Consider the following 27740-nt stretch of genomic DNA (forward strand, 5'->3'; position numbering starts at 1 on the left):
GATGGGTTAGTGGGTGGATGGGTTGGTGGTGGATGGGTGAGTGGGTGGATGGGTTAGTGGGTGGATGGGTTAGTGGGTGGATGGGTTAGAGGGTGGTTGGGTTGGGGGTGGAAGGGTTAGAGGGTGGATGGGTTAAAGGGTGGATGGGTTAGAGGGTGGATGGGTTAGAGGGTGGATGGGTTAAAGGGTGGATAGGTTGGAGGGTGGATGGGTTAGAGGGTGAATGGGTTAGAGGGTGGATGGGTTAGTGGGCGGATGGGTTAATGTGTGGATGGGTTAAAGGGTGGATGGGTTAGAGGGTGGATGGGTTAAAGGGTGGATGGGTTAGAGGGTGGATAGGTTGGAGGGTGGATGGGTTAGAGGGTGGATGGGTTAGAGGGTGGATGGGTTAAAGGGTGAATGGGTTAGAGGGTGGATGGGTTAGAGGGTGGATGGGTTAAAGGGTGGATGGGTTAGAGGGTGGTTGGGTTGGGGGTAGATGGGTTAGAGGGTGGATGGGTTCAAGGGTGGATGGGTTAGAGGGTGGATGGGTTAAAGGGTGGATATGTTGGAGGGTGGATGGGTTAGAGGGTGAATGGGTTAGAGGGTAGATGGGTTCGAGGGTGGATGGGTTAAAGGGTGGATGGGTTCGAGGGTGGATGGGTTGGAGGGTGGATGGGTTAGAGGGTGAATGGGTTAGAGGGTGGATGGGTTAGAGGGTGGATGGGTTAGAGGGTGGATGGGTTGGAGGGTGGATGGGTTAGAGGGTGAATGGGTTAGAGGGTGGATGGGTTAGAGGGTGGATGGGTTACAGGGTGGATGGGTTAAAGGGTGGATGCGTTGGAGGGTGGATGGGTTAGTGGGTGGATGGGTTAGAGGGTGGATGGGTTAAACGGTGGATGGGTTAGAGGGTGGATGGATTAGAGGGTGGATGGAATAGAGGGTGGATGGGTTAGGGGGTGGATGGGTTAGAGGGTGGATGGGTTAAAGGGTGGCTCGGTTAGAGGGTGGATGGAATAGAGGGTGGATGGGTTAGAGGGTGGATGGGTTAAAGGGTGGATGGGTTAGAGGGTGGATGGAATAGAGGGTGGATGGGTTAGAGGGTGGATGGGTTAAAGGGTGGATGTGTTAGAGGGTGGCTGGGTGAGTGGGTGGATAGGTTAGTGGGTGGATGGGTTAGCGGGTGGATGGGTTAGTGGGTGGATGGGTTGGGGTTTGATGGGTTAGTGGGTGGATGCGTTAGTGGGTGGATGGGTTAGAGGGTGGTTGGGTTGGGGGTGGATGGGTTAGTTGTTGTATATGTAGGTGGGTAGATGGGTGAGTGGGTGGATAGGTTAGTGGGTGGATGGGTTAGCGGGTGGATGGGTTAGTGGGTGGATGGGTTAGTGGGTGGATGCGTTAGTGGGTGGATGGGTTAGAGGGTTGTTGGGTTGGGGGTGGATGGGTTAGTGGGTGTATATGTTCGTGGGTAGATGGGGAGTGGGTGGATAGGTTAGTGGGTGGATGGTTTAGCGGGTGGATGGGTTAGAGGGTGGATGGCTTAGAGGGTGGATGGGTAAGTGGGTGGATGGGTTAGAGGGTGGTTGGGTTAGAGGGTGAATGGCTTGGAGGGTGGATGGGTTAGTGGGTAGATGGATCTGTGGGTGGATGGTTTAGAGGGTGGATGGCTTAGTGGGTGGATGGGTTGGGTGTTGATGGGTTAGTGGGTGGGTGGGTTAGTGGGTGGATGGGTTAGTGGGTGGATGGGTTGGGGGTGGATGGGTTAGAGGGTGGATGGGTTAGTGGGTGGATGGGTTGGGGGTGGATGGGTGAGTGGGTGGATGGGTTAGAGGGTGGATGGGTTAGTGGGTGGATGGGTTAGTGGGTGGATGGGTTCGTGGGTGGATGGGTTGGGGGTGGATGGGTTAGAGGGTGGATGGGTTAGTGGGTGGATGGGTTGGGGGTGGATGGGTGAGTGGGTGGATGGGTTAGAGGGTGGATGGGTTAGTGGGTGGATGGGTTAGTGGGTGGATGGGTTAGTGGGTGGATGGGTTAGAGGGTGGATGGGTTACTGGGTGGAAGGGTTAGTGGGTGGATGGGATTCGGGTGGATGGGTTAGTGGGGGGATGGGTTCGTGGGTGGATGGGTTAGAGGGTGGATGGGTTAGATGGTGGATGTGTTAGTGGGTGGATGGGTTAGTGGGTGGAAGGGTTAGTGGGTGGATGGGATTCGGGTGGATGGGTTCAAGGGTGGATGTGTTGGAGGGAGGATGGGTTCGAGGGTGGATGGGTTAGTGGGTAGATGGATTAGAGGGTGCAGGGGTTAGAGGGTGGATAGGTTAGAGGGTGGTTGGGTTGGGGGTGGATGGGTTAGTTGTTATATATGTTAGTGGGTAGATGGGTGAGTGGGTGGATAGGTTAGTGGGTGGATGGGTTAGCGGGTGAATGGGTTAGTGGGTGGATGGGTTGGGGGTTGATGGGTTAGTGGGTGGATGCGTGAGTGGGTGGATGCGTTAGAGAGTGGTTGATTTGGGTGTGGATGGGTTAGTGGGTGCATATGTTAGTGGGTAGATGGGTGAGTGGGTGGATAGGTTAGTGGGTGGATGGGTTAGCGGGTGGATGGGTTAGTGGGTGGATGGGTTAGCGGGTGGATGCGTCAGAGGGTGGTTGGGTTGGGGGTGGATGGGTTAGTGGGTGGATGGGTTGGGGGTTGATGGGTTAGTGGGTGGATGCGTTAGTGGGTGGATGGGTTAGAGGGTGGTTGGGTTGGGGGTGGATGGGTTAGTGGGTGGATGCGTTAGAGGGTGGATGGGTTAGCGGGTGGATGGGTTAGTGGGTGGATGGGTTGGGGGTTGATGGGTTAGTGGGTGGATGCGTTAGTGGGTGGATGGGTTAGAGGGTGGTTGGGTTGGGGGTGGATGGGTTAGTGGGTGGATGCGTTAGTGGATGGATGGGTCAGAGGGTGGATGGGTTAGCGGGTGGATGGGTTGGGGGTGGATGGGTTGGAGGGTGGATGGGTTAGAGGGTGGATGGGTTAGAGGGTGGATGGGTTAGCGGGTGGATGGGTTGGGGGTGGATGGGTTGGAGGGTGGATGGGTTAGAGGGTGGATGGGTTAGTGGGTGGATGGGTTAGAGGTTGGATGGGTTAGAGGGTGGATGGGTTAGAGGGTGGATCGGTTTTGAGGTTGGATGGGTTAGAGGGTGGATGGGTTAGAGGGTGGATCGGTTAGTGGGTGGGTGGGTTTGAGGGTCAATGCTGCTTGGATGGAGGTTGATCTGTCAGATATTTTGTAGTTGTTCTCAGTGTGATTGTCTTGGGTTGAGTGTCTGAGTGCTGTGCAATTTCCGAGCTCTTATTCCCTGTGTCTCGGTGTGTGCCTTTCATCCCTGTTATCTGGGGATTCGTTCGATTGCAGAATTGAACAAGAAAAACTCTTATTAGTGTGTTTTAACTCCTGTTTATATCACATGCCCTTACATAGTCCTCCCCAATATCATAGTGGAATAAATACTTCACTGGTCTGTAGCTGATACTTCTTATTGAGAAATCCGGAGAGGATTTATTTACACAGTTGATCGTTGGGCATTGAAAACAAACCATAAATTGGGGGGGAACAGACTGCAGAAGAGCGTTTAAATTGGGTGTTGCATAATACTTGAAAATGCAACATTTGAAAGGTATGGGTAAGTGGCGTGGACTGGGACTCGGGGGCAGGGGATGTTCTTTCACGGAGTGGGCACAGGAGCGATATGGGGTTATGTCTTGCCTTCTTACCTTGCTGGGGGTCTGAGCTATTTATACATCACAAACTGAGCCATGTGTAAAGGAACCGCCTGCAGTTTAATGAGCTGCTCATTACAAACCTGCTCCTGGCTCCGACATGGAACAGAGATCAAGGAATAAAATGGCAAGAAAGGATCATGATTGGGAACAGCTGGCCAGAATAAAGCCCAACACTTGATCTGCACGCGTCCTCCATGCAGTCACTCTGCAGAGAGCTAAAATCTTCCTGTTCTTTAACTCTGTTTCCCAGACCCTCCTCCACCTTCCCTCACTCTCGGTGGGCCGCTAGCCATCCCCAGTACCTTCCTGCTTTAGCTTTACTCTGTTGGATTCAGTATTACTGGGCTCTCCCAGAAGCAGACCCCATGTCCCTTATGACCAGGAGTGGGCCATTGCTGTGTCCTGTCTCGTCACATGACACTGTGGCCCTGGGCCAGTAATATTGGTGTCTCCAGCTTATGTTAAATGGACACTGTGATCTCACATGATCACACTCACTTATCTGGGATATTTATGAAGTGGCGGAATGAGCTGAGTCAGATTGAACTCAATGTTGTTACATATGAAACCCAGCAGTGAATGGAAGCAGGTTCGGGCTGTGAAAGAGCAGAGGGGTTTGAGGGCCACTGGTTCACAGCTATTAACGGCAGCTCCGCAGCTTGTTGACAGAAAGAAGTGAATGGAACTGGAAACAGTTTCCAGTGGCGGGAGGCTCAGTAATCGGAGGGACACAGATTTAAGGTAATTGGCAAAAGAACCAGAGGGGGAGATGAGGAGAATGTTTTTTACGCAGTGGGTTGTTGTGATGTGGAGCGCGCTGCCTGAAAGGGCGGTGGAAGCAGATTCAATAGTAACTTTTCAAAAGAGAATTGGAGAAATACTTGAAGGTGATAAAAGTTTGCAGGGCTGTGGGGGAAAGAGCAGAGGAATCGAACTAATTGGATTGCTTTTCAAAGAGCTGGCAGAGACACGATGGGCCCAATAGCCTCCTTCTGTGCTGTGCAATTCCTTGAATGCTAGGTTTCATCACGAGGCTTGGAATATAGAAGCCAAAGGTTAACAATGAGCCAATGTAAAACCCTCAGTTTACTGTGTGTAGTCCTGGGCTCCACACTACAGGAAGGAAACTGAGGTGGGAACAGTACAGAATCATTGAAACTTGTGATGGCTTGAAGAATTGGGACTTTTCCCTGGAATAGCACAAATTATGGGTCATAGGATAGAGATGTTTCAAATGATTGAAGACTGGGACTAGGTAGATAGGAGCAGACTCTTCCTGGTAATTGAGGGGCTAGAACGAGACTGAAAGAGATTTGAAAGGGAGGGATGGAGAACGTCTGCATATCGAGACAGTTGGAAGGTTGTGGAATTCACTCCCATGGTTAAGTGATTGAGACAGAAACTGTCAGCACTCAGACTCAGGAATAAAGTAATCTGGAACCAGGGGCGGTAATGGTGAATTGATTTACTTGCTCAGGTGGAGGGTAAATGACAGCACAGACCTGGTTGTGTTGAATGTCCTGTTCCAATCTTGTAATGTCTATGTGCTGTCATGTAACCTTCCAAGGTGGCCCTAATTAAACCTACACTGAGGCGAAGCCACAATCAAACCGAGCTTCTCTACTTGAGTAAGTGAAGGTGCAGAGTAACAGTTACAATCAATCACCACAACTTCATTTCAGTCATTTTAAAGCTCCTCGGAGTTTTGGTAATGACAAAAACTCGCTGTACTGCAACAAATAATCATCACTTCTCAGCAAGTCAGGCAGCATCTGTGGAGAGAGAAATAGAATTAACGTTTCTGAACTGATCCGAAATCGAGCTGAAACACTCACTTTCCTTCTCTCTCCACGGGTGTTGCCTGACTTGCTGAGTATTTCCAGCACTTACTGTTTTTATCTCAGATTTCCAGCATCTGCAGTATTTTGTTTTTGTGTTAACCCTTCTCCTGTCGTCCTTTCTGTGATCAGAGTTGGGTGAGCTGATCAGTCAGACCTTCCTGAAAGGAGAGATCGGGAGGGAAAGAGGTGGGTTTTAAAAGAGGAGAGGGAGGGGTAGAGACGCAGAGAGGAAATTCCAGAGGGAGGAGTCGAGCTGGCTAAAGGCATGACTGCCATTGGTGGAGTGAAGGGAGAGGGGGATGCTCAAGAGGCCAGAATTAGAGGAGTGCAGTTATCTCAGAGGGTGGTGAGGCTGGAGGAGATTACAGAGATGGGAGGGGGGGCAAGGCATGTGAAAGCAAGGATGAGAATTTTAAAATGGAGCTGTTGCTTAACTGTGAGCCAACGTAGGAGGGGTGGAAGTAGACGGTCTCGATGATGGAGAGAAACAGACCATGGGCTCCCAGCCACCCCACTCCAAGCTCATAGAACACCCCGTCCCCTCCTCCTCCCCCTTCCCCCTCCCCTCCCCCCCACCGTTATCAGCTCCCCAAGTTCACAGATGCACCCCCCCCCTGTTAAGTTCCCGATTCTCACTCCCCTTTGTGTGAAGGAATGCTTCCCGACATCAGCCCTGAACGGGCTGGCTCTAGTTTTTAAGGTTATGCTGCCTTGTTCTGGACTACCCCCATCAGAGGAAATAGTTTCTCTCTATCAACCCTATCAACTCCTTCAATCAAGTGAAAGACTTTGATTGGATCACACCTCAAGGGAATGCAAGCTGAGTCTGTACAAACGAAACACATAATTAGAATTATTTTTTTTATTAGAACATTACAGCGCAGTACAGGCCCTTCGGCCCTCGATGTTGCGCCGACCTGTGAAACCATCTGACCTACACTATTCCATTTTCATCCATATGTCTATCCAATGACCACTTAAATGCACTTAAAGTTGGCGAGTCTACTACTGTTGCAGGCAGGGCGTTCCACGCCCCTACTACTCTCTGAGTAAAGAAACTACCTCTAACATCTGTCCTATATCTATCACGCCTCAACTTAAAGTTATGTCCCCTCGTGTTTGCCATCACCATCCGAGGAAAAAGACTCTCACTATCCACCCTATCTAACCCTCTGATTATCTTATATGTCTCTATTAAGTCACCTCTCCTCCTCCTTCTCTCCAACGAAAACAACCTCAAGTCCCTCAGCCTTTCCTCTTAAGACCTTCCCTCCATACCAGGCAACATCCTAGTAAATCTCCTCTGCACCTTTTCCAAAGCTTCCACATCCTTCCTATAATGCGGTGACCAGAACTGCACGCAATACTCCAGGTGCGGTCTCACCAGAGTTTCGTACAGCTGCAGCATGACCTCGTGGCTCCGAAACTCGATCCCCCTACTAATAAAAGCTAACACACCATATGCCTTCTTAACAGCCCTATTAACCTGGGTAGCAACCTTCAGGGATTTATGCACCTGGACACCAAGATCTCTCTGTTCATCTACACTACCAAGAATCTTCCCATTAGCCCAGTACTCTGCATTCCTGTTACTCCTTCCAAAGTGAATCGCCTCGCACTTTTCCGCATTAAACTCCATTTGTCATCTCTCAGCCCAGCTCTGCAGCCTATCTATGTCCCTCTGTAACCTACAACATCCTTTGGCACTATCCACAACTCCACCGACCTTAGTGTCATCCGCAAATTTACTAACCCACCCTTCTACACCCTCTTCCAGGTCATTTATAAAAATGACAAACAGCAGTGGCCCCAAAACAGATCCTTGCGGTACACCACTAGTAACTAAACTCCAGGATGAACATTTGCCATCAACCACCACCCTCTGTCTTCTTTCAGCTAGCCAATTTCTGATCCAAAGCTCTAAATCACCTTCAACCCCATACTTCCGTATTTTCTGCAATAGCCTACCGTGGGGAACCTTATCAAACGCCTTACTGAAATCCATATACACCACATCCACTGCTTTACCCTCATCCACCTGTTTGGTCACCTTCTTGAAAAACTCAATAAAGTTTGTGAGGCACGACCTACCCGTCACAAAACCGTGCTGACTATCGCTAATGAACTTATTCTTTTCAAGATGATTATAAATCCTGTCTCTTATAACCTTTTCCAACATTTTACCCACAACCGAAGTAATCCTTTCAGCCCCGGTAACAATCTAGTCTGGAGCTACTCCAAGGCGTTCCTCAGATGCAGTGCCCAGAAGTGAACACAGCCCTCTACATGGGGTTTAACCCGAGTTCTATAATGTAACTTCTTCCACTTTGTATTCTACCCCTCCAGATAAAGGCCACCATTCCATTAGCATTTTAATTATTTTTGTACCTGTTCATTAGCTTTTAGTGATTTCTGTACACGGATCTCTAAATCCCTCTGCTCCTCCACAGTTTCTAATTTCTCACCGTTTAGGAACTACTCTGATCGATCTTTGATGTAAAGTGGATGACTTCACACTTTCCCACATTAAGCTCCATCTGCCACAGTTTTGCCAACTCACTTAATCTATCAATGTCCCTTTGCAACTCACTGCTGCCATCGAGACTGTTTATTGTGCCACCCAACTCAGTGTCAGCAACCTTGGATATCCAGTTCACTCATCCTTCATCCAAATTGTTGATAACTATGGTGAAAAACAGAGGCCTCAGTACAGATCCCCGACGGATACCACTGGTCACATCCTACCAATTAGAGCACATCTCCATTATCACTACTCTCTGTCTCTACCTCCTAACTAATTCCCTATTCCAGACAGTAGGTTGCCTCCAATTCTGTGTACTCTCATAGAATCATAGAATGGTTGCAGCACAGAAGGAAGCCATTCGGCCTGTCATGTCTGTGCTAGCTCTCTGCAAGAGCAACTCACCTAGTCGCACTCCCCCGCCTTTTCCCTGGAGCCCTGCAAACTTTTCCTCTTCAGATAATTATCCAATTCCCTCTTGAAAGCCTCGATTGAATCTGCCTCCGCCACACTGTCAAGCCGTGCATTCATGATCCTAACCACTCGCTGCACGAAAAAGTTTTTCCTCATGTCACCTTTGCTCCTTTTGCCAGTCACCTTTAATCGGTGTCCTCTGGTTCTTAATCCTTCAGCCAATAGGAAGAGCTTTTCCCTCTCTACTCTGTCCAGACGCCTCATGATTTTGAACATCTCTATCAAATCTCCTCTCAATTTCTCTTCTGCAAGGAGAACAGCCCCAGCTTCTCCAATCTACTTGCATCATTGAAGTTCCTGATCCCTGGGACCATTCTCATCAATATTTTATGCATCCTCTCTAATGCCTTCATATCCTTCCTAAAGTGCGGTGCCCAGAACTGGACACAATACTCCAGTTGATTTGAACCATTGCTTTATACAGGTTTCCTTGTTCTTGTACTCTATGCCCCTGTTTGGAAGATGTCCTGACAGTGCTATCAAGCGGCACTTGCTTAGCAATAACATGCTCAGTGACACTCAGTTTGGGTTCCTCCAGGGCCACTCAGCTCCTGACCTCATTACAGCCTTGGTTCAAACATGGACAAAAGAGCCGAACTCAAGAGGTGATGTGAGAGTGACTGCCCTTGACATCAAGGTTGCATTTGACCGAATATGGCATCAAGCAGCCCTAGCAAAACTGGAGTGAATGGGAATCAGGGGGAAAACTATCCGCTGGTTGGAGTGCAAAGGAAGATGGTTGTGGTTGTTGGAGGTCAATCATTTCAGCTCCAGGACATCACTGCAGGAATTCCTCAGGGTAGTGTCCTAGGCCCAACCATCTTCATCTGCTTCATCAATGACCTTCCTGCAATCATAAGGTCAGAAGTGGGGAGGTTCACTGATGATTGCACAATGTTCACCATTCGCGACTCCTCAAATACTGAAGCAGTCCATGTAGAAATGCAGCAAGACCTGGACAATATCCAGGCTTGGGCAGATAAGTGGAAAGTAACATTCACACCACACAAGTGCCAGGCAATGACTATCTTCAACAAGAGAGAATCTAACCATCTCCCCTTGACATTCAATGATATTACAATTGCTGAATCCCCCACTATCAACATCCTGGGGGGCTACCATTGACCAGAAACTGAACTGGAGTAGCCATACAAATACCCTGACTACAGGTCAGAGGCTAGGAATCCTGCGGCGAGTAACTCACCTCCTGACTCCCCAAAGCCTGTCCACCATCGACAAGGTACAAGTCAGGAGTGTGATGGAATACTCTCCACTTGCCTGGATGAGTGCAGCTCCAACAACACTTAAGAAGCTCAACACCATCCAGGACAAAGCAGCCCGCTTGATTGGCACCCCATCCACTAACATTCACTCCCTCCACCACCGACGCACAGTGGCAGCAGTGTGTACCATCTACAAGATGCACCGCAGCAACTCACCAAGGCTCCTTCAACAGCACTTTCCAAACCTGCGACCTCTACCACCTAGAAGGACAAGGGCAGCAGATGCATGGGAACACCACCACCTGCAAGTTCCCCTCCAAGTCACACACCATCCCGACTTGGAACTATATCGTCGTTCCTTCACTGACACTGGGGCAAAATCCTGGAACTCCCTTCCTAACGGCACTGTTGGTGTACCTACCCCACATAGACTGCAGCAGTTCTAGAAGGCAGCTCACCACCACCTTCTCAAGGGCAATTAGGGATGGGCAATAAATGCTGGCCTGGCCAGTGACACCCACATCCCATGAACGAATAAAAAAAAATTATAAAGCCCAGGATCCCATATTGCTTTATTAACCACTTTCTCAACTTGCCCTGCAAACTTCAATGATTTGTCTGCATCTACCCCCAGGTTCCTGCACCCCATTTTGAATTGTACCCTTTATTTACGTTGCCTCTCTTCATTCTTCCTACCAAAATGAATCACTATACATTTTTCTGCATTAAATTTCGTCTGTCACTTTCTGCCCATTTCAGCAGCCTTTTGAAGTTTATCACTACCTTCCTCACAGTTTATTATTGCTAACAATTTGTTATGCGGAACCTTGTAGAATTCCCTCTGGGATTCCGTATGAATAACATAGACTCTCCTTTATCTACCACTTTAATTAACGCCCCAAAAAATTCAACGAGTTTCAACAGACGTGACTTACCCTTTACAAATCCATGCTGGCTCTCTCTGATCACTTCATATTTGTCCCAGTACTCAGTCACTCTGTCCCTAGTAACAGATTCTAGTCACTTCTCCACAACAGACATTAGACTAATGGGCCTATCATTTCCCAGTTTATCTCTCTTACCCTCTTAAATTGTGGAGTGACATTGGTAATTTTCCAATCATAGTGGACAATTTCTGAATCAAGAGTGTTTGGAAAATTGAATTGCAGCTCCAACATTGGCTAAGGGACAGAAAGCAAAGATTCATGGTGAAAGGATGACTTTAAACTGGAAGTATACACTGGTGACCCCAGTGGTGGGATTTAGGACCACTGCTCTTTTTAATATGTTTTACTGATCTAGACTTGGGTATGCAGGGTGTAATTTCAAAGTTTGGAGATGGTCTGAAACTTGGAAAAGTAGTAAACAGTGAGGTGGACAGTAACAGGCTTCAGGGAAGACATAGACGGGCTGGTGAAATGAGCAGATGCATGGCAGATGCAATTTAACACAGGGAAGTGTTAGTTGATGCAATTTGGTAGAAAGAATGAGGGGAGGCAAGATAAACTAAATGATACAATCCTAAAGAGGGTTCAGGAACAGAGAGACCTGGGGTGTATATACACCAATCTTCGAAGGTGGAAGGAGAAGTTGAGAAGGCTTTTAAAATGGAATAGTGGAGGCTTGGCTTTATATCTCGAGCCATAGAGTAGAAAACCAAGGAAGTTATTCTAAACCTTTATGGTTAGGCGTTCGGTGATGTTTCCAGCTCTGGGCATGCACTTTGGGAAGGATGTCAAGGCTTGTGAGAGGGTGCAGAGGAGAGTCACCAGAACGATATCAGGGATGCAGGACTTCAGTTAGTTGAAGAGACTGGAGAAGCTGGGGCTGTTCTCAGAGCAGGCCATTCAGCCCCTCGAACCTGATGCACCATTTGATAAGATCATGGCTCATCTGATCGTGGACTCAACTCTACTTTCCTGTCTACCCCTATAACCTTTGACTCCCTTGTCAATTAAGAATTTATCTAACTCAGTCTTGAATATATTCAATGATCCCGCCTCCACTGCTCTCTGGGGGAGAGAATTCCACAGACTAACCACCCTCTGAGAGAAAAAATTTCCCCCTATCTCCATCTTAAATGGAAGACCCCTTATTTTTAAGCCATGTCCTCTAGTTCTAGTCTCTCCCACAAGGGGAAACATCCTCTCAGCATCCACCCGGTCCAGTCCCCTCAGAATCTTATATGTTTCAATAAGATCACCGCTCATTCTTCTAAACGCCAATGGATACAGGCCCAACCTGTCCAACCTTTCCTCATCGCAGGAATCCATCTAGTAAACCTTCTCTGAACTGCCTCCAATGTAATTATATCCTTTCTTAAGTAAGTTGATAAAAGTGTTGAAAATCATGATGAGTAAATAAGGAGAAACAGTGTCCACTGCAGAAGGATTGATAACTAGAGGATACAGGTTGCCAGAAGAACAAGGGTGGAGATTAAAAGATTTTATTTTTACTCAGCACATTGTTGTGATCTGGAATGCGCTGCCTAAAAGGAAGCAGATTCAATAGTAACGTTCAAAAGGGGAATTGGATAATTACTTGAAGGGGAAAAAATGACAGGGATATAGGGAAAGAGCATGGGTATGAGATTCATTAGATTGCTCTTTGAATGTTTCAGAACAGGCACAATGGGCCAAATGGCCTCCTTCTGCACTATATTATTCTTCTTCTTATTGCTAACAGGTATTTATTCGCAAAGTGGAATGATGACCCAGCAAAGCACAATGTCCTGGAGCTTGCTTGCTACCACAGTGCTGACCATGTTCATCCTGCCTGGTGAGTGACTACATCCTGAAACTGGAAGCTGGAGCAGACCTGGGAATGGGGAGTCGGAGCTTCCACAGGAAGAGTGAGATTACACAGGGAGAGTGAGATTACACAGGGAGAGCGAGATTACACAGGGAGAGTGAGATTACACAGGGAGAGTGAGATTACATGGGCATCATAACATTGTGAGATTATAGAGTATGGGGTATATGAGTTTTTTTGTTATTGATTCATGGGATGTGGGTGTCACTGGCCAGGCCAGCATTCATTGCCCATCTGTAATTGCCCTTGAGAAGGTGGTGGTGAGCTGCCTTCTTGAACCGCTGCAGTCCATGTGGGGGTAGGCACACCCACAGTGCTGTTAGGAAGGGAGTTCCAGGATTTTGACCCAGCGACAGTGAAAGAATGGCGAAATAGTTCCGAGTCAGGATGGTGTGTGTCTTGGATGGGAACTTGCAGGTGGTGGTGTTCCCATGCATCTGCTGCCCTTGAGCTTCTAGGTGGTAGAGGTCGTGGGATTGGAAGGTGCTGTCAAAGGAGCCTTGGTGCATTGCTGCAGTGCATCTTGTAGATGGTACACACTGCTGCCACTGTGCGTCGGTGGTGGAGGGAGTGAATGTTTAAGGTGATAGAAGGGGTGCTGATCAAGCGGACTCCTTTGTCCTAGTTGGTGGAGAGTATTCTATCACACTCCTGACTTGTGTCTTGTAGATGGTGGACAGGCTTTGGGGAGTCAGGAGGTGAGTTACTCGCCGCGGGACTCCCAGCCTCTGACCTGCTCTTGTAGCCACAGTATTTATATGACTACTCCAGTTCAGTTTCTGGTCAATGATAACCCCTAGGATGTTGATAGTGGGGGATTCAGCGATGGTAATGCCATTGATTGTCAACGGGAGATGACTGGATTCTCTCTTATTGGTGATCATCATCTGGCACTCATGTGGTGCGAATGTTATTTGCCACTTATCAGCGTAAGCCTGAAAGTTGTCCAGGTTTCGCTGTATGTAGACACGGACTGTGTCAGCAACTGAGCAGTCACGAATGGTACTGAACATCGAACAATATAAAAACAAGAACAAGAAATGCTGGATTCACTCAGCAGGTCTGGCAGCATCTGTGGAAAGAGAAGCAGAGTTAACGTTTCGGGTCAGTGACCCTTCTTCGGAACTGACAAATATTAGAAAAGTCACAGATTATAAACAAGTGAGGTGGGGGTTGGGCAAGAGATAACAAAGGAGAAGGTGCAGATTGGACCAGGCCACATAGCTGACCAAAAGGTCACGGAGCAAAGGCAAACAATATGTTAATGGTGTGTTGAAAGACAAAGCATTAGTACAGATTAGGTGTGAATATACTGAATATTGAACAGCAGCAAGTGCAAACCTGAAGAAAAACAACCTGAAAAAAACAGTGGGTAAGCAAACTGAACAAACTAAGATGAAATGAAATAAATGCAAAAAAAGATTGTAAAAAATGTAAAAAGGAATGTAAAAAAAAGAGGAAGAAAAAATAACTAAAAATGACTAAAAATGAAAGTAAAGTGGGGGGCTGTCATGCTCTGAAATTATTGAACTCAATGTTCAGTCCGGCAGGCTGTAGTGTGCCTAATCGGTAGATGAGATGCAATTTGGTGACTTTTCTAATATTTGTCAGTTCCGAAGAAGGGTCACTGACCCGAAACGTTAACTCTGCTTCTCTTTCCACAGATGCTGCCAGACCTGCTGAGTGATTCCAGCATTTCTTGTTTTTGTTTCAGATTTCCAGCATCTGCAGTATTTTGCTTTTATTTTAATATAAAAACAAGAGCAGCAGTAGGCCCATTTCAGCCCATTGAGCCTGCTCCACCATTCAAACACATCATGGCTGATTATCTACCTCAATGCCACTTCCCTGTGCTATCCCCATGTCCATTGATGTCATTAGTATCCAGATATCTATCGATTTCTGTCTTGAACATGCTCAATGATTGAACTTCCACAGCCCTCTGGGGTAGAGAATTCCAACGATTCACCACCCTCTGAGTGAAGAAATGGCCTGCCCCTTATTCTAACATGATGCCCCTTGGTTCTAGACTCACCAGCCAAGGGAAGAATCCTATCTACAGCCACCCTGTCATGCCCTGTAAGAACTTTGTAAGATTCAGCAAAAAATCATCAGCGAACATCCCCACTTCTGACCTTATGATGGAGAAAAACTCATTGATGAAGCAGCTGAAGTTGGTTGGGCCTCGGGCAGCACACTGAGGAACGCCTATTTTGTCAAAAATTGTTTTCTCAAGTTTTGATTTCCTTTAAATCTATAAAAAAGTGACATTGGCCTTCAACAATCAAAACAATCACATCATTAGAATTCAGCAAAGGAAGACCAAGGGATTGATTAAGAAGGGGAAAATAGAGTATAAGAGCAAGCTTGCGGGCAACATAAAAACTGACTGTAAAAGTTTCTGTAAGTATGTGAACAGAAAAAGATTGCTGAAGAAAAATGTAGGTCCCTTACAGTCAGAAATAGGGGAATTTATTATTGGGAATAAAGAAATGGCTGACCAACTAAATGCATACTTTAGTTCTGTCTTCACAAAGGAGGACACAAATAACATACTAGAAATGTTGGGGAACAGAGGGCTTAATGAGAGAGAGGAACTGAAAGAAATCAGTATGAGTAGAGAAATGGTGTTGGGGAAACTGATGGGATTGAAGGCCGATAAATCCCCAGGGCCTGATGGTATGCATCCCAGAGTACTTAAGGAAGTGGCCCTAGAAATTGTGGATGCATTGGTGGTCATCTTCCAAGACTCTATAGACTCTGGAACAGTTCCTACAGATTGGGGGTTAACCCCACTATTTAAAAAGGGAGGTAGAGAGAAAGCAGGGAATTATAGACCAGTCAGCCTGACGTCGGTAGTGGGGAAAATTCCATTATCAAAGATTTTATAGTGGAGCACTTGGAGAACAGTGGTAGAATCGGGCAGAGTCAGCATGGATTTACGAAAGGGAAATCATGCTTGACAAATCTACCAGAATTCTTCGAGGATGTAACCAGTAGAGTTGATGAGGGGGAGCCAGTGGATGTGGTTTATTTGGACTTTCAGAAGGCTTTCGACAAAGTCCCACATAAGAGATTAGCATTGGCTGGGCAACAGGAGACAGAGAGTAGCAGTAGAAGGGAGTTTCTCAAAATGGAGACGTGTGACCAGTGGTGTTCCACAGGGATCCGTGCTGGGACCACTGTTGTTTGTGATATACATTAATGATTTGGAGGAAAGTATAGGTGGACTGATTAGCAAGTTTGCAGACGACACTAAGATTGGTGGAGTAGCAGATAGTGAAGGGGACTGTCAGAGAATACAGCAGAATATAGATAGATTGGAGAGTTGGGCAGAGAAATGGCAGATGGAGTTCAATCAGGGCAAATGCGAGGTGATGCATTTTGGAAGATCCAATTCAAGAGTGAACTATACAGTAAATGGAAAAGTCCTGGGGAAAATTGATGTACAGAGAGATTTGGGTGTTCAGGTCCACTGTTCCCTGAAGGTGGCAACGCAGGTAAATAGAGTGGTCAAGAAGGCATACGGCATGCTTTCCTTCATCGGACGGGGTATTGAGTACAAGAGTTGGCAGGTCATGTTACAGTTGTATAGGACTTTGGTTCGACCACATTTGGAATACTGCGTGCAGTTCTGGTCGCCACATTACCAAAAGGATGTGGATGCTTTGGAGAGGGTGCAGAGGAGGTTCACCAGGATGTTGCCTGGTATGGAGGGCGCTAGCTATGAAGAGAGGTTGAGTAGATTAGGATTATTTTCATTAGAAAGACGGAGGTTGAGGGGGGACCTGATTGAGGTGTACAAAATCATGAGAGGTATAGACAGGGTGGATAGCAAGAGGCTTTTTCCCAGAGTGGGGGATTCAATTACTAGAGGACACGAGTTCAAAGTGAAAGGGGAAAAGTTTAGGGGGGATATGCGTGGAACGTTCTTTACGCAGAGGGTGGTGGGTGCCTGGAACGCGTTGCCAGCGGAGGTGGTAGATGCGGGCACGATGGCGTCTTTTAAGATGTATTTAGACAGATACATGAATGGGCAGGAAGAAAAGAGATACAGACCCTTAGAAAATAGGCGACATGTTTAGATAGAGGATCTGGATCGGCGCAGGCTTGGAGGGCCGAAGGGCCTGTTCCTGTGCTGTAATTTTCTTTGTTCTTTGTTCTTTGTTAAAATTAAAGCGCATGGGATTGGGGGTAGTGTATTGCGATGGATAGAAAATTGGATGGCGGACAGGAAACAAAGAGTAGGGATAAATGGGTCTTTTTCCGAATGGCAGGCAGTGACTAGTGGGGTACCGCAGGGATCGGTGCCAGGACCCCAGCTATTCACAATATACATTATGATTTAGATGAGGGAAGTAAATGTAATATCTCCAAATTTGCAGATGACACAAAACTGGGTGGGAGGGTGAGTTGTGAGGAGGATGCAGAGAGGCTTCAGGGTGATTTGGACAAGTTGAGAGAGTGGGCTAATGCATGGCAGATGCAGTATAATGTGGATAAATGTGAGGTTATCCACTTTGGTAGCAAAAACAGGAAGGCAGATTCTTATCTGAATGGCTATAAACTGAGAGAGGGGACTATGCAGCGAGATCTGGGTGTTCTCGTACACCAGTCGCTGAAGGTAAGCATGCAGGTGCAACAGGTGGTAAAAAAGGCAAATGGTATGTTGGTCTTCATAGCAAGAGGATTCCAGTACAGGAGCAAGGATGTGTCGCTGCAATTATACAGGGCCTTGGTGAGGCCACACCTGGAATATTGTGTGCAGTTTTGGTCTTCTTATCTGAGGAAGGATGTTCTTGCTATGGAGGGAATGCAGCGAAGGTTTACCAGACTGATTCCTGGGATGTTGGGACTGACGTATGAGGAGAAATTGAGTCGGTTAGGATTATATTCGCTGGAGTTCAGAAGAGTGATGGGGAATCTCTTAGAAACCTATAAAATTCTAACAGGACTTGACAGGGTAGATGCAGGAAGGATGTTCCCGATGGTGGGGGAGTCCAGAAGCATGGGTCACAGTCATAGAGTCGTACAGCATAGAAAAAGGCCCTTCGGCCCACCGCATCCATGCCGACCATGATGCCTGTCTATACTAATCCCACCTGCCTGCATTAATTCCATATCCCTCTATGCCTTGCTCATTCAAGTACCTGTCCAGATGCCTCTTAAATGTCGCTACTATAGTCTAAGGATACGGGATAAACCTTTCAGGACTGAGATGAGGAGAAATTTCTTCACCCAGACAGTGGTGAGCCTGTGGAATTCGCTACTATAGAAAGCAGTTGAGGCCAAAACATTGTATGTTTTCAAGAAAGAGTTAGATAGAGCTCTTGGGGCTAAAGGGATCAAAGGATATGGGGAGAAAACGGGAAGAGGTTACTGAGTTGGATGATCAGCCATAATCATAATGAATGGCGGAGCAGGCTCGAAGGGCCGATTGGCCTACTCCTGCTCCTATTTTCCATGTTTCTATTTATCTTCTCTTAAGACTCCAGCCAGTGGAGAGATTTCCCCTAGTAGTTCAATCTCAAGCCAGGGTGTTAAATTTGAACAAAGGACATTATGAAGGTATGAGGGGCAAATTGGCTGAGGTGGATTGGGAAAATACATTAAAAGGTATGACAGTACATAGGCAATGGATAGTCTTTCAAGAAATATTACATAGTTTACAGAAACTAAACAAACCTTCAAGGCACAAAAAGCCCAAAATTAAAGGCAGTCAACTGTGGATAACAAAAGAAGTTAAGGGTTGTATAAAATTAAAAGAAAAGACCTATAAAGTTGCCAGAAATACTAGTAAACCTGAGGATTGGGAGGATTTTAGAATACAGCAAAGGAGGACCAAGAAACTGATAAAGAAAGGGAGAATGGAATATGAATGTAAACTAGCAAAAAACATTAAAACGGACCGTAAAAGCTTCTATGGGATGTAAAAAGGAAACGTTTGGCTAAGACAAATGTGGGTCCATTACAGGCAGAATCAGGAGAATTTATAATGGGGAATAGAGAAATGGCAGAGAAGCTAAATGATTATTTTGTGTCTGTCTTCACTGAGGAAGATACCAAGAAATCTCCCAGAATTAGAGATCCAAGGGTTTAGGGAGAATGAGGAAATGAAGGAAATTAGTATTAGTAAGAAAGTTGTATTGGAGAAATTAATGGGGCTGAAGGTTGATAAGTCCCTGGGACCTGATATTCTACATCCCAGAGTGTTAAGAGAGATATCTATGGAGATAGTGGATGCATTGGTGATCATCTTCCAAAATTCTATAGATTCTGGAATGGTTCCTGCAGATTGGAAGGTAACAAATGTCACCCACTATTTATGAAGGGAGGGAGCGAGAAAACAGGGAATTACAGACCTGTTAGTCTTACATCAGTCGTTGGGAAAATGCTCGAATCTATTCTAAAGGATGTGATAAATGTACACTTGGATGATAATGATCTGATTGGGCATAGTCAACATGGATTTATGAATGGCAAATCATGTTTGATGAACCTGTTGGGAGTTTTTTGAGGATGTTAATAACAGAATTGATAAAAGCTGGACATGGTATATTTGGATTTTCAGAAAGCTTTTGATAAAGTCCCCCACAGGAGGTTGGTTAGCAAAATGAAAGTGCATGGGATAGGAGGTAATATACTGGCATGGATTAAGGATTGGTTGACAGGCAGGAAACAGGGATTAGGAAGAAACGGGTCATTCTCGCATTGACAGGCTGTGACTAGTGGGGTACCACAGGGATCAGTTCTTGGGGCCCAGCTGTTCACAATATATATCAATGATTTGGATGTGGGGACCAAATGTAGTATTTCCAAGTTTGCGGATGACACAAAACTAGGTTGGAACGTGTGTTGTGAGGAAGATGCAAAGCGGCTTCAAGGGGATTTGGACAGACTTAGTGCGTGGGCACGAACGTGGCAGATGGAATATAATGTGGAAAAATGTGAGGTTATCCACTTTGGTAGGAGGAACAGAAGTGCAGAGTATTTCTTAAATGGTCTTCTCTTTGGCCTCCTTGTCTCGAGAGACAATGGGTAAGCGCCTGGAGGTGGTCAGTGGTTTGTGAAGCAGCGCCTGAAGTGGCTATAAAGGCCAATTTTAGTGACAGACTCTTCCACAGGTGCTGCAGATAAAATTGGTTGTTGGGGCTGTTACACAGTTGGCTCTCTCCTTGCGCTTCTGTCTTTTTTCCTGCCAACTGCTAAGTCTCGTCGACGCTTTAGCCCCACCTTTATGGTTGCCCGCCAGCTCTGGCAATCGATGGGAACTGATTCCCACGACTTGTGATCAATGTCACAGGACTTCATGTCGCGTTTGCAGACGTCTTTAAAGCGGAGACATGGACGGCCGGTGGGTCTGGTACCAGTGACGAGTTCGCTGTACAATGTGTCCTTGAGGATCCTGCCATCTTCCATGCGGCTCACATGGCCAAGCCATCTCAAGTGCCGCTGGCTCAGTAGGGTGTATATGTTGGGGATGTTGGCCGCCTCGAGGACTTCTGTGTTGGAGATATGGTCCTGCCACCTGATGCCAAGGATTCTCCGGAAGCAGCGAAGATGGAATGAATTGAGACGTCGCTCTTGGCTGACATACATTGTCCAGGCCTCGCTGCCATAGAGCAAGGTACTGAGGACACAGGCCTGATACACTTGGACTTTTGTGTCTGTGTCAGTGCGCCATTTTCCCACACTCTCTTGGCCAGTCTGGATATAGCAGTGGAAGCCTTTCCCATGCGCCTGTTTAATTCTGCATCGAGAGACAGGTTACTGGTGATAGTTGAGCTGATGAGGTCAAAGGCTTTGGTGAGATCAATGAAAGCAATGTAGAGGGGCAACTGTTGTTCACGGCATTTCTTCTGTAGCTGGCGAAGGGAGAACAGCATGTCAATGGTGGATCTCTTTGCTCGAAAGCCACACTGTCCCTCAGGGTAGACACGCTCAGCCAGCTTCTGGAGCCTGTTTAAGGTGACATGAGCGAAGACTTTCCCCACTATACTAAGCATTTCTTAAATGGTAAGAGATTAGAAAGTGTAGATGTACAAAGGGACCTGGGTGTCCTTGTTAATAAGTCACTGAAAGCTAACATGTAGGGGCAGCAAGCAATTAGGAAAGCTAATGGTATGTTAGCCTTTATTGCAAGAGGATTTGAGTACAGGAGTAGCAAAGTCTCGCTTCAATTGTATAGAACCTTGGTTAGACCGCACCTGGAGTACTGTGTGCAGTTTTGATCCCCTTACCTTAGGAAGGATATTCTTGCCATAGAGGGAGTGCAACGAAGGTTCACCAGACATGTTCCCGGGATGGTGGGACTGTCCTGTGAGGAGAGCTTGGGGAAACTGGGCCTGTATTCTCTAGAGTTTTGAAGAATGAGAGGTGATCTCATTGAAACCTACAAAATACTTAAAGGGATAGACAGGGTCGATGCATCTAAGATGTTTCCCCTGGTTGGTGAGCCTAGAACCAGGGGACACAATTTCAAAATAAGGGAGAAGCCACTTAGGACAGAGATGAGGAGAAATTTCTTTACTCAGAGGGTTGTGAATCTTTGGAATTCTCTACCCCAGAGGGCTGTGGAAGCTCAGTCATTGAGTACGTTTAAAGCAGAGATTGACAGATTTCTAAATACACATGACAGAAAATGATAGGGGGATAGTGTGGGAAAAAGACATTGAAGTGGATGATCAGCCATGATCGTATTGAATGGCGGAGCAGGCTCGATGGGCTGAATGGCCTACTACTGCTCCTGTGTTCCTATGTTCCTAATGCAGCAGTAGAGATGAGAAACAAGGTGCATCGAAATCCAGGAGGGACAAACAGCGGCAGAATAAAGAATCGTGTCGGAATTAAATGGAGGAAAGAAAGTTGGCTTGGTGTTGGAATGCATGTGTGCGAATGTGAGGAGCTTTATAAATAAAGCTGATAAGCTACAAGTGAAATGTGAGGTTACGACACAGGGACTATAGTTGGAGACATGGTTTAAACTTGGACAGGAATGGGAATGAAACATTCCTGGCTAGAATGTATTCAGGAGGGATAGGGAAGTGATAAAGGAAGGAGGGGGTGGCTGTAATATTACAGTCCTACAGAGGGATGATATGTTAGCGGGTTCAAAGACTGAATCTGTTTGGTTGGAGTTGAGGAGTAGGAAAGGATTGTTAGATTACTGGGTGTTTAGTATAGATCTGCAAATAATGAGAAGGAGATAGAGGAGCGAATTTCAAAGAAATGCAAAAATACTAGAACAGTGAAAAGTATGGGACTTCAGTTACTGTAATACAGAGCTGTGGCGGGGGGTGGGGGGGGGCGGCGGGGGTGCGGGTAGAGTGGAGTGGGGAGACAGAGTAAAGGGAAAGGAGGGTGAAGAATTCCAAAATTGTGCACAACAGAACTTCCTGTTCAGTATGTTTCTAGTCAGACAAGGCAGGAAGCAATGCTGAACCTAGATCTGGAGAGCGAAGTAGGACAAGTGGAGTGTGCTTCAGTGGGTAATAGCGATCATAATATAATTAGGTTTAAAGTAGCCATGGAAAAGAACAAAGAAAAATCAAAGGTGGAAATACTCAACTGGAAGAGAGGCGGTATCACTGATTTGAGAATGAATCCAGCTCAGGGGATGCGCCAGGACAGCAGTGAATGAGCAATGTCGGGCCATCACGGTGAAGATCATTCAGGTACAAAGAAAGCATATTTATTTCTATAAGGAGGGTTGACTGGACACCCAAAGCTAGAGCTGTCTCGATGACAAAGGGAATGGAGCAGGGTAAGTTGATATGGCAGGTAAGGAATTGTGTGGGATACTTGGCTATGTAAATAGTGTCACGGAACTATTTTTTTTTCTTCTCCTCTGATTAAGTGTGCCTTTAAGACACTGTTCAAAAACAAGTGTGCCTTTAAAAACTAAGAGGCACAGTGTGCCACAGCTGCACCTGTTACTGAGGTAACAGCAGGAATGTAGAGAAGTCACATGGTGCAATGTAACTTTTAACTGTGTGTAAAAAAACAGCTAAAACCAGTTTTGAGAGACACCAGCGAAGTGTGCTTGCCTTGAAAGAAGAGAATTCTCTCAGCAGAAATTCTACAATGAGCTACAGGCTATGTTAATTGCCTAAGAAGAAAATAAAATCCCTTTTGAAGAGAACATTTGTATTGCTGGAGGTAGCAAAATTCCTTTTTCTTTACTTCCAATCTAAGAGTCTTTGCTTCAAGATTGAATATCTCTTGACTGATTGTGTTTTCTGGAATTCGCAGTAAAGTTTCAACTGAAATCTACCAATTTTAAAATCCAAATAATAGACCTGTCATTATATCCTGTGTTGAAGGAACTGTTTGATGTCTGCTGCAGCTGAAGTGCTTTGAATGCCTATCAAGTAAACATTGCTCTTCAAATCCGCATGGAGACTTTTGAGTGGCATCTGATTATTTTTACACCAGGATACCTCACCCATCAGGAACATAACCCACAAAGACTTATAACCCAGTGATTTATTTATTCTTAAGAAACAGCTAATTTTAAAAACATAATTAAAAAAAAAGAAAACCGTTGATTTTTGAATGTATGTGTGTGAATGGAGGAGTTAGGTTAAAATGAAAAGTTATAAGGTCTTTAGACATAGGTTTATCTTAACTGTGTTTAAGATTTAGTTTTAATACTGTTGTCTAAACATACCTGGTTTGGTTTGTTTTATTCTGGGGTTACGAGAGTGTTTAATTTGGCTGTTTTCTGGTTGGGTGGGAAAACTTTAATAATATGCTGCGACCTGTGGAGTGGTGGGACTGAATTAACAGTGCATTGCTCCCGCCTCGCTCGTAACAATAGTGACACTGAATACAAAAATAAGGAAGTCAAGATAAACCTTTACAAACTCCTGATTAGGCTTCAGCTAGAGAATTGCATTCAATTCTGCATGGCACAGGTTTATGACGGATGTCAAGGCCTTGGAGAGATTGCAGGAACTGGGCCTGTATTCTCCAGAGTTTCGATGAATGAGAGGTGATTTAATTGAAACTTACAAAATTCTTACGGGGCATGACAGGGTAGATGTGGATAGGATGTTTCCCTTCACTGGTGCATCTAGAATAAGGGGACACAGTCTCAGAATAAGGGGTAGGCCATTTAAGACTGAGATGAGGAGGAATTTCTTCATTCAGAGGGTGGTGAATCAGTGGCATTCTCTACCCCAGAGGGCTGTGGAAGCTCAATCATTGAACATGTTCAAGACAGAAATCGATAGATTACTGGATACTAATGACATCAAGGGATATGGGGATAGCGCGGGAAAGTGGCATTGAGGTAGATAATCAGTCATGATCTGATTGATTGGCGGAGGGAGCTCGATGGTGCAAATGGCCTACTGCTGCTCCTATTTCCTATGTTCTGGAACCGCTGCAGTCCATGTGGTGTAGGTCCACCCACAGTGCTGTTAGGAAGAGAGTGGCAGGATTTTGACCCAGCGATTGTGAAGAACGGTGATATAGTTCCAAGTCAGGATGGTGTGTGGCTTGGAGGGGAACTTGCTGGCAGTTCCCAAGCAACTGCTGCCCTTGTCCTTCTAGGTGATTATAAGATCATAAAATCATAAGAAATCGGAGCAGTAGACCATTCGGCCCCTCGAACCTGCTCCATCATTCAATAAGATCATGGCTGATTTGATTGTGGCCTATAACCCTTGACTCACTTGCAGATCAAAAATCTCTCTGGCTCAGTCTTGAAAAAAGGGAGGTGGTAGAAGTCACAGGTTTGGAAGGTGCTGTCGGCAGAGCCTTGGTGCGTTGCATCTTGTAGATGGTACACACTGCTGCCACTGTGCGTCGGTGGTGGAGGGAGTGGATGTTGAAGGTGGTGGTTGGAGTGCTGATCAAGCGGGCTGCTTTGTCCTGGATGGTGTCGAGCTTCTTAAGTGTTGTTGGAGCTGCACCCATCCAGGCAGAGGAGAGTATTCCATCACACTCCTGGCTTGTGCCTTGTAGATGGTGGACAGGCATTTGAGGAGACAGGAGGTGAGTTACTCACCACAGAATTCCCAGCCTCTGACCTGCTCTTGTAGCCACTGTATTTATATGGCTACTCCAGTTCAGTTTCTGCTCAATGGTAACCCCGCAAGATGTGGATGGTGGGGATTCAGCAATGGTAATGCTGTCGAACATCAAGGGGAGATGGTTAGATTCTCTCTTGTTGGTGATGATCACTGCCTGCCACTTGTGTGGTGCAAATGTTTGTATTTTATTTATTTTTATTTAGAGATACAGCACTGAAACAGGCCCTTCGGCCCACCAAGTCTGTGCCAACCAACAACCACCCATTTATGCTAATCCTACATTAACCCCATATTCCCTACCATCCACCTACACTAAAGGCAATTTACAATGGTCAATTTACCTATCAACCTGCAAGTCTTTGGCTGTGGGAGAAAACAGGAGCACCCAGCGGAAACCCACGCAGTCACAGGCAGTACCCAGAACTGAACCCGGGTCACTGGAGCTGTGAGGCTGCAGTGCTAACCACTGCGCCACTGCCACTTATCAGGACATAGGCTGATTCAGTATGTGAGGAGTCGCGAAGGGTACTGAACATTGTGCAATCATCAGCGAACATCCCCACTTCTGACCTTATGATGGAGGGAAGGTCATAGAGTTATACAGCACAGAAACAGGTCCTTCTGCCCATCGTGTCTGTGCCGGCCATCAAGCACCTGGCTATTCTAATCCCATTTTCTAGCACTTGGCCCGTAGCCTTGTATGCTATGGCGTTTCAAAGGCTCATCTAAATACTTCTTAAATGTTGTGAGGGTTCCTACCTCTACCACCTCTTCAGGCAGTGCGCTCCTGATTACAAACACCCTTTGGGTGAAAAATCTTTTCCTTAAATCCCCTCTAAACCTCCTGCCTCTTACCTTAAATTTATGCCCCCTGGTTATTGACCCGTCCTAAGGGAAAATGTTTCTTCCTATCTAATCTATCAATGCCCCTCATAATTTTGTATACCTCAATCAGGTTCCCCCTCAGCCTTCTCTGCTCTAAGGAAAACAACCCTCGCCTTTTCAGTCTCTCTTCATAGCTGAAATGCTCCAGCCCAGGTAACATCCTGGTGAATCTCCTCTGCACCCTCTCCAGTGCAATCACATCCTTCCTGTAGTGTGGTGCCCAGAACTGTACACAGTACTCCAGCTGTGGCCTAACTAGCGTTTTATACAGCTCCATCATAACCTCCCTGCTCTTATATTCTATGCCTTGGCTAATAAAGGCAAGTATCCCGTATGCCTTCCTAACCACCTTATCTACCTGTGCTGCTGCCTTCAGTGATCTATGGACAAGTACAACAAGGTCCCTCTGACCCTCTGTACTTCAAAGAACAAAAGAACAAAGAACAAAGAAAATTACAGCACAGGAATAGGCCCTTCGGCCCTCCAAGCCTGCGCCGATCCAGATCCTCTATCTAAACATGTCGCCTATTTTCTAAGGGTCTTTATCTCTTTGCTTCCTGCCATTCATGTATCTGTCTAGATACATCTTAAAAGACGCTATCGTGCCCGCGTCTACCACCTCCGCTGGCAACGCGTTCCAGGCACCCACCACCCTCTGCGTAAAGAAATTTCCACGCATATCCCCTCTAAACTTTTCCCCTCTCACTTTGAACTCGTGGGGTCCTACCATCCATTGTATATTCCCTTGTCTTGTTAGTCCTCCCAAAATGCACCACCTCACACTTCTCAGGGTTAAATTCCATTTGTCGCTGCTCCGCCCATCTTACCAGCCCATCTATATCGGCCTGTAACCCAAGGCTTTCCTCCTCACTATTTACGACACCCTAATTTTTGTGTCATCTGCGAACTTACTGATCATACCTCCTATATTCACGCCTAAATCATTAATGTCATTGATGAAGCAGCCGAAGATGGTTGGGCCTAGGACACTACCCTGAGGAACCCCTGCAGTGATGCCCTGGAGCTGAGATGATTGACCTCCAACAACCACAACCATCTTCCTTTGCGCTAGGTATGACTCCAGCCAGCGGAGAGTTTTCCCCCTGATTTCCATTGACTCCAGTTTTGTTAAGGCTCCTTGATGCCATACTCGGTCAAATGCTGCCTTGACTCTCACCTCCCTCATTATAGAATCATAGAATGATAAGGCACAGAGAAGGCCATTCAGCCCATCATTCCTGTGCCAGCTCTTTGACACAGCTAACCAATTAGTCCCACACGACCGCTCTTTCCCCAAAACCCTAAAAATTTCCCCCTTCAAGTATTTATCCACATCCCTTTTGAAAGTTACTATTGAATCTGTTTCCACCGCCCTTTCAGGCAGCGCGTTCCAGATCACAACAACTTGCTGCCTTTAATAAAAAATTACCTCATCTCCCCTCTGGTGCTTTTGCCAATCACATTAAAAAACATTAAAACTGTGTCCCTCTGGTTACTGAGCCTCCTGCCACCTTATTTACTCTATCAAAATACTTCATAATTTTGAACACCTCTATCAAATGTCCCATTCTCTCTCTCTCTCCCTGTACCTACTGCCACTCACTGCGCTGTAACTTCACCCTGTTGCCCTCTGCTCACACTAATTTCTCTCTCTACCCCGATAGTCTGTCTCACTGCCCCCCACGCCCCCATTTTCACTGTCCCTGACCACATTCGCCTCCCTTCGTCTGCCATCCCTGTGTTCTCCCCGAGCCCCCATTCTCACTGTCCCCGCATGTCCCCCACCAGAGTCTCACTGTCCCTGTGCTCCCCATCCCCACCCTCCCCCACTGCTCTCACTGTCCTCTTGGGCACCCCTGGACCCTGTTCCCACACTCCTGTCTGTATTTCTCTCCCGCTCTGCAGACCCCTACCCTCCCACTCTCGCTCTCTTTCTCTGTCCCTGCACATGTCTGTCTCCCTCAGTGCATACGCGTGCAATCTCACCCTACCCTCCCGCTGTCTCTCTCTCTCTCTGTTCCAAATACCATCCTGTTCGCACCCTCAGGTGGTGCTCCCTCTCTTTGTCTCTCGCTCCGGCCCTGCACTCACTCGCTCTCTTTCTGTGCATTGTGACTCTCGCACATGCCTGTAACCTCTGTGTTTCTATATTTCAGTCTGGGACTGCTGTCTTTGGCTACTAATGGGCTCACATTCCTTTGCCATG

The 27740-nt window shown here is 46.5% G+C and overlaps 1 protein-coding gene across 1 annotated transcript in view; it reads left to right on the plus strand.

Moving 5' to 3' along the window:
* Nucleotides 1–27740, plus strand: part of and3 (actinodin3) — a 213287-nt gene that overhangs the window by 171811 nt on the left and 13736 nt on the right. The window contains exon 2 of the mRNA XM_068024039.1: nucleotides 12486–12578. Coding sequence (XP_067880140.1) covers nucleotides 12506–12578 — 73 coding nt within the window. The 5' untranslated portion in view covers nucleotides 12486–12505. The remainder of the gene's footprint in view (nucleotides 1–12485; nucleotides 12579–27740) is intronic.

This window comes from Heterodontus francisci, chromosome 48 (assembly GCF_036365525.1).
Source record: "Heterodontus francisci isolate sHetFra1 chromosome 48, sHetFra1.hap1, whole genome shotgun sequence".
In the NCBI taxonomy this organism is placed as follows: domain Eukaryota; kingdom Metazoa; phylum Chordata; class Chondrichthyes; order Heterodontiformes; family Heterodontidae; genus Heterodontus; species Heterodontus francisci.